The 12,471-nt window shown below is 40.7% G+C and overlaps 1 protein-coding gene across 2 annotated transcripts in view; it reads left to right on the plus strand.

The window, feature by feature from the left end:
- The window catches only part of LOC139751605 (KIF-binding protein), an 86,450-nt gene that overhangs the window by 40,472 nt on the left and 33,507 nt on the right, over window positions 1-12,471 (plus strand). For both annotated transcript variants that reach the window (XM_071667205.1, XM_071667206.1), the window contains exons 6-7: window positions 1,315-1,474; window positions 9,448-9,674. In XM_071667205.1, coding sequence (XP_071523306.1) covers window positions 1,315-1,474; window positions 9,448-9,674 — 387 coding nt within the window. The remainder of the gene's footprint in view (window positions 1-1,314; window positions 1,475-9,447; window positions 9,675-12,471) is intronic.

A 12,471-nucleotide genomic window follows, 5' to 3' on the forward strand; every position in this document is an offset into this window, starting at 1 on the left:
AAATTTGCTCATAACTTTTGTTGAAAGTTGCTCACAGACAAACAAACAAACACCAGTAAAAACATAATCTCCTTGGTGGAGGTAATAAGGATAGAAAATATTGGTGTCATATGTTTGGACAGGGGCGCAATATCAGTGCTTGCCATGGGTGCTATTTCCCCTAGATACCCCCATGTTTGAATCCTCTAGGGTCTTCTTCATCTTCTGTTGTTAGTGTTTTCCTAGGTGTGCATCGCCAGAATAATGCAGTTTCGCCTGCATTATACACCTGCTCTGAATGGAGGTAATTGTCAGCTATGAGTTTCACAAATTCATCCACATACTCGGCAGCTCCTTCGTGGTTTGCAGACCACTTTTCTCTGCACACTTTATTCATGGAAATTCCTTGACGCTTCTTGAATCTTTGAAGCCATCCTTCACTATAGTCACGCTCATGTTGTACTTTAAGTTCTTTATGGAACAGCTTCGCCTGGTCCATTATCATTCTACTTGACAAGTCCACTCCATCACTCCAACGCTGTCGAAACCATTCCATCATCGCTTGATCGTGCTCAGTACTCTAACCATCTTTCATAGTTTTTCAAATCGTCATTTGCTTCTTGGAATTGCTGTCTGCATAGAATTTCAGTATTTTCCCAATACTGGAGATGTCACACAACTTATGCACTGAAACACCACGGTCCATGTTTTCAACAGTTCTACTTTATCTTGTATCGATATGGACTGGTGTTTACATTTGACACCATGACTGACACTCTCATGTGTCTTAGAAGCCATAGCTAGGGTTAAATTTAAGCAAAATAAGCAAAGAATCTCACAGAATTGCGGTATCACCACCAATGAGTGCAGTGTAAAGAATGTAAATAAGCATGCCCTACACACAACGCCATCTGTGGCTGCCCAGTAAACTAGTCTGCTGGCCGCGGTAATTTCAAGTTCTCTCAGGTAGTTTTGTCCAGACTAAAAGAGGTGCTGAACTATCAGTTGCCGGAAAATTGGTGGTGTACCTGTACTTGCTCAGTGCGCAGGTGTGATTTTGAAATTTTTAAGAGTTGTTGTTAATACATATTGATGTAAATCTTTTTTCTTAGTAATAATGAAGTTTGGAAAGGATGAAAGCAAAGTTTGTTTAGGCATTAGATTGATGCTTATACTGGGTTACTGCCTGTAGTTTGGGAGTTCAGTTTTTTTGTTCATTAGTACATTAATATTAGTTTAAGGTATTCTAACTGGGCATTTAACAGTGTTTGTTACTTTTGTTCTAAGCCATTACCTTGTGTTGAATAAGGTATTGTGTAGTACCTTTAATTTCAGGCAAGAAAAATTTCGTCAATGTAGAGCAGATGTGGCACGTTGCTGGGGAAGATACTGTCTAGTGCTTCTGCAGGTGTCATGTGATAAGGCAATCCCTGAGAACCCACAAGAACAGTCACAGCATCAGCAGGAGTCAGAAGAAGAAACTTTAGATGAGCAGGTAATATTTCAAGAGACAGTCTTCTAAGACAGCAATGATTTTATACATGAAGTTCTGAAGGCATTTCTGTGTTGAATATGACTGTTGAAGAATTTTTGCAGCTAATTATCGTAGGTAGGCTTCATTAGATTTAAAAAATACCAACTGCTAGTGAAACATTTGTTAAACATCAATTAATCATCACATGACAGGCCCCAAGAGTTCATGGACTGGGAGTTACAGTTGTGTCTCTGTTGCATAGGTGCTTTACCTTCATTCTTATCTGTAGAGAAATTAACTCATGAAGATGGCTAACACTGGAAGATATGGCTTTTTCACAGTTTAAAGGAAACTGCATATTTGTTAGAATGTAATAGAGAGTAAACTCATCATAAAGTGATTTGTCATGCTACAGTTAACCAGGGCTCATTGTTTACATATTGTTTCTTCTGGCTGGCCCTTTATCTGATAATATGTACTTATACACACATACACGTGTGTATATATGTATTTTTTTTTTTTTTGCTTTGTCGCTGTCTCCTGCATTTGCGAGGTAGCGCAAGGAAACAGATGAAAGAAATGGCCCAACCCACACCCATACACATGTATATACATACGTCCACACACGCAAATATACATACCTACACAGCTTTCCATGGTTTACCACAGACGCTTCACATGCCCTGTTTTAATCCACTGACAGCACGTCAACCCCGGTATACCACATCGATCCAATTCACTCTATTCCTTGCCCTCCTTTCACCCTCCTGCATGTACAGGCCCCGATCACACAAAATCTTTTTCACTCCATCTTTCCACCTCCAATTTGGTCTCCCACTTCTCCTCGTTCCCTCCACCTCCGACACATATATCCTCTTGGTCAATCTTTCCTCACTCATTCCCTCCATGTGCCCAAACCATTTCAAAACACCCTCTTCTGCTCTCTCAACCACGCTCTTTTTATTTCCACACATCCCTCTTACCCTTACGTTACTTACTCGATCAAACCACCTCACACCACACATTGTCCTCAAACATCTCATTTCCAGCACATCCATCCTCCTGCGCACAACTCTATCCATAGCCCACGCCTCACAACCATACAACATTGTTGGAACCACTATTCCTTCAAACATACCCATTTTTGCTTTCCGAGATAATGTTCTCGACTTCCACACGTTCTTCAAGGCTCCCAGGATTTTCCACTTCCGCTTCCATGGTTCCATCCGCTGCCAGATCCACTCCCAGATATCTAAAACACTTTACTTCCTCCAGTTTTGCTCCATTCAAACTTACCTCCCAATTGACTTGATCCTCAACCCTACTGTACCTAATAACCTTGCTCTTATTCACATTTACTCTTAACTTTCTTCTTTCACACACTTTACCAAACTCAGTCACCAGCTTCTGCAGTTTCTCACATTAATCAGCCACCAGCGCTGTATCATCAGCGAACAACAACTGACTCACTTCCCAAGTTCTCTCATCCACAACAGACTTCATACTTGCCCCTCTTTCCAAAACTCTTGCATTCACCTCCCTAACAACCCCATCCATAAACAAATTAAACAACCATGGAGACATCACACACCCCTGCCGCAAACCTACATTCACTGAGAACCAATCACTTTCCTCTCTTCCTACACGTACACATGCCTTACATCCTCGATAAAAACTTTTCACTGCTTCTAACAACTTGCCTCCCACACCATATATTCTTAATACCTTCCACAGAGCATCTCTATCCACTCTATCATATGCCTTCTCCAGATCCATAAATGCTACATACAAATCCATTTGCTTTTCTAAGTATTTCTCACATACATTCTTCAAAGCAAACACCTGATCCACACATCCTCTACCACTTCTGAAACCACACTGCTCTTCCCCAATTTGATGTTCTGTACATGCCTTCACCCTCTCAATCAATGTATAAAAGAAAGAGACAGGAGGTCAAGAGAAAGGTGCAAGAGGTGAAAAAGAGGGCAAATGAGAGTTGGGGTGAGAGAGTATCATTAAATTTTAGGGAGAATAAAAAGATGCTCTGGAAGGAGGTAAATAAAGTGCGTAAGACAAGGGAGCAAGTGGGAACTTCAGTGAAGGGCGCTAATGGGGAGGTGATAAGAAGTAGTGGTGATGTGAGAAGGAGATGGAGTGAGTATTTTGAAGGTTTGTTGAATGTGTTTGATGATAGAGTGGCAGATATAGGGTGTTTTGGTCGAGGTGGTGTGCAAAGTGAGAGGGTTAGGGAAAATGATTTGGTAAACAGAGAAGAGGTAGTAAAAGCTTTGCGGAAGATGAAAGCCGGCAAGGCAGCAGGTTTTGATGGTATTGCAGTGGAATTTATTAAAAAAGGGGGTGACTGTATTATTGACTGGTTGGTAAGGTTATTTAATGTATGTATGACTCATGGTGAGGTGCCTGAGGATTGGCGGAATGCGTGCATAGTGCCATTGTACAAAGGCATAGGGGATAAGAGTGAGTGCTCAAATTACAGAGGTATAAGTTTGTTGAGTATTCCTGGTAAATTATATGGGAGGGTATTGATTGAGAGGGTGAAGGCATGTACAGAGCATCAGATTGGGGAAGAGCAGTGTGGTTTCAGAAGTGGTAGAGGATGTGTGGATCAGGTGTTTGCTTTGAAGAATGTATGTGAGAAATACTTAGAAAAGCAAATGGATTTGTATGTAGCATTTATGGATCTGGAGAAGGCATATGATAGAGTTGATAGAGATGCTCTGTGGAAGGTATTAAGAATATATGGTGTGGGAGGAAAGTTGTTAGAAGCAGTGAAAAGTTTTTATCGAGGATGTAAGGCATGTATACGTGTAGGAAGAGAGGAAAGTGATTGGTTCTCAGTGAATGTAGGTTTGCGGCAGGGGTGTGTGATGTCTCCATGGTTGTTTGATTTGTTTATGGATGGATGCTACATACATATATATTTTTTTTTTTTTTTTTTTTTTTTTTTTTTTTTTTTTTTTATACCTTGCCGCCGTCTCCCGCGTATTGCGAGGTAGCGCAAGGAAACAGACGAAAGAAATGGCCCAACCCCCCCCACACACATGCACATACACACGCCCACACACACAAATATACATACCTACACAGCTTTCCATGGTTTACCCCGGACGCTTCACATGCCTTGATTCAATCCACTGACAGCACGTCAACCCCTGTATACCACATCGCTCCAATTCACTCTATTCCTTGCCCTCCTTTCACCCTCCTGCATGTTCAGGCCCCGATCACACAAAATCTTTTTCACTCCATCTTTCCACCTCCAATTTGGTCTCCCTCTATATATATATATATGTGTGTCGGATATATATATATAGATATATATATATATGTATATTTTTTTTTTTTTTTTGCCGCTGTCTTCCGCGTTTTTTGAGGTAGCACAAGGAAACAGATGAAAGAAATGGCCCAACCCACTCCCATACACATGTATATACACACACGTCGACTCACGCAAATTATACATACCTATACATCTCAATGTACACATATATATACACACACAGACACGTACATATATACCCATGCACACAATTCACACTGTCTGCCTTTATTCATTCCCATCGCCACCTCGCCACACATGGAATACCATCCCCCTCCCCCCCACATGTGTGCGAGGTAACGCTAGGAAAAGACAACAAAGGCCCCATTCGTTCACACTCAGTCTCTATATATATATATATATATATATATATATATATTTTTTTTTTTTTTTGCCGCTGTCTCCCGCGTTTGCGAGGTAGCGCAAGGAAACAGACGAAAGAAATGGCCCAACCCACCCCCATACACATGTATATACATACGTCCACACACGCAAATATACATACCTACACAGCTTTCCATGGTTTACCCCAGACGCCTCACATGCCCTGATTCAATCCACTGACAGCACGTCAACCCCGGTACACCACATGGCTCCAATTCACTCCATATATATATATATATATATATATATATATATATATATATATATATATATATATATATTATTATGTTGTATTGTTGCGAGGCGTGGGCTATGGATAGAGTTGTGCGCAGGAGGGTGGATATGCTGGAAATGAGATGTTTGAGGACAATGTGTGGTGTGAGGTGGTTTGATCGAGTGAGTAATGTAAGGGTAAGAGAGATGTTTGGAAATAAAAAGAGCGTGGTTGAGAGAGCAGAAGAGGGTGTTTTGAAATGGTTTGGGCACATGGAGAGAATGAGTGAGGAAAGATTGACCAAGAGGACATATGTGTCGGAGGTGGAGGGAACGAGGAGAAGTGGGAGACCTAATTGGAGGTGGAAAGATGGAGTGAAAAAGATTTTGAGTGATCGGGGCCTGTACATGCAGGAGGGTGAAAGGAGGGCAAGGAATAGAGTGAATTGGATCGATGTGGTATACCGGGGTTGACGTGCTGTCAGTGGATTGAATCAGGGCATGTGAAGCGTCTGGGGTAAACCATGGAAAGTTGTGCGGGGCCTGGATGTGGAAAGGGAGCTGTGGTTTCGGGCATTATTGCATGACAGCTGGAGACTGAGAGTGAACGAATGGGGCCTTTGTTATCTTTTCCTAGCGCTACCTCGCACACATGAGGGGGGAGGGGGATGGTATTCCATGTGTGGCGAGGTGGCGATGGGAATGAATAAAGGCAGGCAGTGTGAATTGTGTGCATGGGTATATATGTATGTGTCTGTGTGTGTATATATATGTGTACATTGAGATGTATGGGTGTGTATGTTTGCATGTGTGGACGTGTGTGTATATACATGTGTATGGGGGTGGGTTGGGCCATTTCTTTCGTCTGTTTCCTTGCGCTACCTCGCAAATGCGGGAGACAGCGACAAAGCAGAAAAATAATAATATATTATTTATTTATTAATTTTGCTTTGTCGCTGTCTCCCACGTTTGTGAGGTAGCGCAAGGAAATAGACGAAAGAAATGACCCAACCCACCCCCATACACATGTATATACATACACGTCGACACACGCAAATATACATACCTATACATCTCAACGTATACATATATATACACACACAGACATATACATATATACACATGTACATAATTCATACTGTCTGCCCTTATTCATTCCTGTTGCCACCCTGCCACACATGAAATATCAACCCCCTCCCCCCGCATGTGTGCGAGGTAGTGCTAGGAAAAGACAACAAAGGCCACATTCGCTCACACTCAGTCTCTAGCTGTCATGTATAATGCACTGAAACCACAGCTCCCTTTCCACATCCAGGTCCCACAGAACTTTCCATGGTTTACCCCAGACGCTTCACATGCCCTGGTTCAATCCATTGACAGCACGTTGACCCCGGTATACCACATTGTTCCAATCCACTCTATTCCTTGCATGCCTTTCACCCTCCTGCATGTTTAGGGCCCGCACACTCAAAATCTTTTTCACTCCATCTTTCCACCTCCAATTTGGTCTCCCACCTCTCCTTGTTCTTTCCACCTCTGACATATATCCTCTTGGTCAATCTTTTCTCACTCATTCTCTCCATGTGCCCAAACCATTTCAAAACACCCTTTTCTGCTCTCTCAACCACACTCTTTTTATTACCACACATCTCTCTTACCCTTTCATTACTTACTCGATCAAACCACCTTACACCACATATTGTCCTCAAACATCTCATTTCCAGCACATATGTACATGTGTATATATGTATATTTCTGTGTATGTGTATGTATATGTTGATATGTATGTGTATGTATAACAACAGAAGACGAAGAAGACCCCACAGGATTCAAACAATCTAAGGACAGACTTACCATCTAAGGGTGCTCATACATTGAATATTTGTTTAATTCAAATTTCTAGCAGTCCATGGTATACTTTAGACACATGGGAGATGTATGATTAGTGGGTTATAGGAGTGTTGATGAATTATTATTACATGACAACGATTAGTCCGGCAAAATGGTTAATCCGGCAAGGCATTGGAACCAAAAGTGCCAGAAAATTGGTGATGTACCAGTACTATTCCTTTATCCATACCCATTTTTGCTCTCTGAGATAATTTTCTCTCCTTCCACACATTATTCATCACTCCCAGAACCTTCGCCCCCTCCCCCACCATGTGACTCACTTCTGCTTCCATGGTTCCATTTGCTGCTAAGTCCACTCCCAGATGTCTAAAACACTTCCGTTGCCCCAATTTTTTTCCATTCAGACTTACCTCCCAATTAACTTGTCCCTCAACCCTACTGAACCGAATAACCTTGCTCTTATTCACATTCACTCTCAACTTTCTCCTTTCACACACTTTTCCAAACTCAGTCACCAACTTCTGCAGCACGAATCAGCCACTAGAGCTGTATTATCAGTGAAGAACAATTGACTCGCTTCCCAAACCCTCTCACCTCCAACAGACTGCATACTCGCCCCTCTCTCCAAAACTCTTGCATTTACCTCCCTAACCATCACATCCATAAACAAATTAAACAACCTTGGGGACATCACACACTCCTGCCGCAAACCAACATTCACTGGGAACCAATCACTCTCCTTTTTTCCTACTTGCATACATGCCTTACATCCTTGGTAAAAACTTTTCACTGCTTCTAGCAACTTTCCTTCCATGCCATATACTCTTAAAAGCTTCCACAAAGCATCTCATCAACCCTATTAAATGCCTTCTCCATATCCATGAACGCTTCATACAAATCTATTTGTTTTTCTAAGTATTTCTCACATACATTCTTCAAAGCAAACACCTGATCCATACATCCTCTACCACTTCTGAAACCATACTGCTCATCCCCAATCTGATGCTCTGTACATGCCTTCACCCTCTCAATCAATATATTCCCATTTAATTTCCCAGGAATACTCAACAAACTTGTCTCTGTAGTTTGGACTCTCAGCTTTATCCCCTTTGCCTTTGTACAATGGTACTATTCATGCATTCTGCCAATCCTCAGGCACTTCACCATGGTCCATACATACAGTGAATATCCTTACCAACCAATCAACAGTCTGGGGTAAACCATGGAAAGGTCTGTGGGGCCAGGATTTGAATAGAGAGCTGTGGTTTTGGTGCATTACACATGACAGCTAGAAACTGAGTGTGACTGAATGTGGCCTTTTGTGTCAGTTTTCCTGGTGCTGCCTCATGGTAGCCATGCGGGAAACAGTGACCATGTATGAATGAATGAACATGTATGTATACATACATCATTCGTCAAGCAAGACAATTGATGAGAGCTACATGCAAGCTTCTCTTTGAACAGTGTGTTGAAAGTACTCATAGGTAGGTATTTTCTTTCATTTTTTCTCTTTCTTGTTGTTGCTCACCCTTTCATTTCATATTAAAGGAAGAGATTCTGGTTGTCCAGTTCGGATATCTCTAGGTTAAAACAGACTTATCTTCTGAAATGGAGATAGCAGTTCTCTATAAAGAAGTTTTTGTTTATAGTGACTGAGGGATGATTTGTTATGAGGGGAATGAAAGTGAAATATAGTGGTTGAAAAAGACATTTAGGGAATATTTATATGTTTTTGTTATGTAGAGAAAGTTAGCTCTGATAGGGTAACAGCTTCTCTAAAAGACTGGCGGATTGAAAAATTTTAGGAGTAAGGATGTATATATGGAAGTATTACTTTTAAGATATTTGGATGTTTCTTCACTGTTTAATCTTCTTGAAATACTGGTATGAGCTACTGGATGCAGATTGGAAGACCAAAATTTGTGCTAAGTTTAAGAAACTCTTGTATGTACTTACAAATTTTCAGTGTATGGATATATGGAAGAAGATTGGATACTAATCAGATTTACCATAAATTGTTGGTAGAGTGCTGTACATCTAATTATTGTGTTATATTATGAAGTTGATTTGGTGATAAAGAAATATATGATTACTATAAACATGAGAAAAAATGTTGTAATTATAATATGCATTACATTACTCCTTTTATACTCTTCTATTTTGAAATTTGACAGACTAACAGTACACTTTTTACTTTGCTGAACAGCTTGAGTTTTTGCAACTTGAGGTTAGTGATCTGGAGTCAGAAGTTGCTGCATCACCAGTTGAGAACTTTGATGAAGCAAGACTGCTTTTCTTATCTGGGCTGCGATGGCTGACCACAGCACGCCAGTATTATACTATGGAGGATCATGCAAGTGACCATGTCAGCATTACACAAGAAATGAGTCATTTATATAAAGCTTTAGCCTTCTTTGAACCATCTGATGAAAGGTAATGCTATTGATGTTTTTCATGAATGGTGATAATGAAGTTTAGAAATATATCTCCATCAGTATTTCACATATTCTTGTAAATGCATTAAAAGCAGTTCTGTACATAGCACTTATGTAATTAAAAGGCTTAATGATAAAGTAGAGAAGGTATTGTGGAATGTGTTCATATATGGAATGTAGGGGAAGCTGGTGGATATGACAGTGGGTTTTTACAAAGGGAGTCGATCTTAGGTCTAGATAAGAATAGGGATGATTGAATGATTCTGAGGATAACCAGGGCTTTAGGATGGGAACGGTATGTATACTTTTGGCTGTCAGTTTTCTGTATTAAGTGAAAAGGTCATGTTACATAATTTAAACAAAGCAGTAAAATCAGTAAAACTGTGGAGTGAGCAGAAAGGCTGTACATTGTATTTAGATCAATCTTGGACTGGGCACTATATTGGGGCCTTGCCATTTCATGTGAAGTTGGGGCCCACCATCCCATCCCACCTATGTTGGCACTCATATATAACTTGTGCAATTTTCATTTAAGCATGCGCTGTATAACTTTTTTTAGGACAACCAGAAAAAAGACCAAATGAAAGGGGAAATGGATTCATTTTGTTTTATACAGGAGCCCAGTAAAGGGAGGTCTTTGGGAGTATAATGTGACAAGGCACAGTGACCGGATCTGCACTGATTTAGGTGATGCTGAACTAAGTTGTACCGCTGCAAAAGAACTGTAGGACATTGTGAGAAATTAAAAGGATTATGTAAAGGGTTGTAGGCTGAGAAGTGGAAAGTGAATCATGACAAAAGATGAAATGTGATTGACAGGGCACACCTGGTGCATGAAATAATGTTGAATAGTGTTAATAGAAAGGGTTAGTGGTGTTCATTGTTTTTGGAGAATGTTTTGTTATGATGGTGGAACAGATGCTAAGATACTGAAAATAGCTGCCACTTCAAGGAAAATAATGAGATAAACACATGTTTGTAGGTGTAGAGAAACATTCTGAGGGGAGTAGTTCAGCTTACCTCAATTTAAGAATGCAACTTGGGTAGGTAATAGCAGAATAATAGAGAATACACAAGCTAAATAGAAAGATTATCTAAGTTTCAGATGTGGATTGAGAAGAGTGGACTGATTGAGACAGGAGATTCTGATAGAAAATTATGAAATAGAAAAGGTATCATTAAAGAACGATGAGGTGACAAAGGGTTATACTGTCCTGAGATTGAAGGGAAGAGGGAGACCAGAGATGAGGTGGAAGGGTGGAATGAGGAAGCACTGTATGTGTAGATGTATAGGATGTTTGCATATAGGAGTGTATGGAGTTGTGCAAAGATTAGGATTCTAAGGTATTATGTGGAATCCTAGATATAAGAATATGCCATGCTAGGAATAGATAAATAGGTAAGATTTCATTGATTTCGTTAGGAATGTAGACTCAATTAATTTCACTTTAAAAGTTTATTGAACTTAAATTATGTCAGTAAGTTAAAAAATGTAAGTAGTCAGATGGGGGCATGCTTCTTGAAATCAAACATTGAATCATGGATCTTTGATAAAAGCATTGCTTTTAGAGTGTGAGCAAATACAAATTATTGAAGAGGTGGCTGTAAAGTTTCAAAGGATGGTAAGAGTGAAGATATTCCCCTATCCACAGCCAGGCCCCACAGACCTTTCTATGATTCCCCTGGCCATTTCACGTGACTTGGTTCAGTCCATTGTATGTCACATCATTCCAATTCACTCCACCCTTTGCATGCTGTTCACCCTCCTTCATGTCAAGTCCCAGTCACTCAAAATCTTTTTCAATCCATCCTTCCATATCCAGTTTGGTCTCCCCCTCCTCCATCACCCCTCCACTTTTGACACGTATATCCTCTTATCAACCTCTTCTCACTCATCCTCTCCATATGTTCAAATGATTTCATCACACCATCTTCATCTCTCTCAACCACAATCTTTTTATTACCATTTGTCTCTGTCACCCTTGTATTACTTTCTCAAACACACCACCCACACAATGTATTGTACTTAATCATTTCATTTCCAACACACCGCCCTCCTATGCACATTCTCATTTATAGCCCGCCTTGCATTCATGTATATCTTTTCATACACACATACATGTTTTATCCCTGGGGATAGGGGAGAAAGAATACTTCCCACGTATTCCCTGCGTGTCGTAGAAGGCGACTAAAGGGGAGGAGAGGGGGGCTGGAAATCCTCTCCTCTCGTTTTTAATTTTCCAAAAGAAGGAACAGAGAAGGGGGCCAAGTGAGGATTTCCCTCAAAGGCTCAGTCCTCTGTTCTTAATGCTACCTTGCTAACGTGGGAGATGGCGAATAGTGTGAAAAAAACAAAAAAAAAAACATACATGTTATATGGTTGCAAGGCATGGGCTATAGATAGGGTTGTGCGGAGGAGGGTTGATGTGTTGGAAATGAAATGTTTGAGGACAATATGTGGTGTGAGGTGGTTTGATCGAGTAAGTAATGAAAGTGTAAGAGAGATGTGTGGTAATAAAAGAGTTTGATGGAGAGAACAGAAGAGGGTGTGTTGAAATGGTTTGGTCACAGTGAGAGCATGAGTGAGGAAAGATTGGCAAGGAGGATGTGTGTGTCAGAGGTAGAGGGAATGAGGAGAAGCAGGAGACTGAGTTGGAGGTGGAAGGATGGAGTGAAAAAGATTTTGAGCGATCGGGGCCTGAACATACAGGAGGGTGAAAGGTGTGTAAGGTATAGAGTGAATTGGAACTATGTGGTATACCGCGGTGGATGTGCTGTCATTGGATTGAACCAGG

Source organism: Panulirus ornatus, chromosome 11 (assembly GCF_036320965.1).
Source record: "Panulirus ornatus isolate Po-2019 chromosome 11, ASM3632096v1, whole genome shotgun sequence".
Taxonomy (NCBI): Eukaryota; Metazoa; Arthropoda; class Malacostraca; order Decapoda; family Palinuridae; genus Panulirus; species Panulirus ornatus.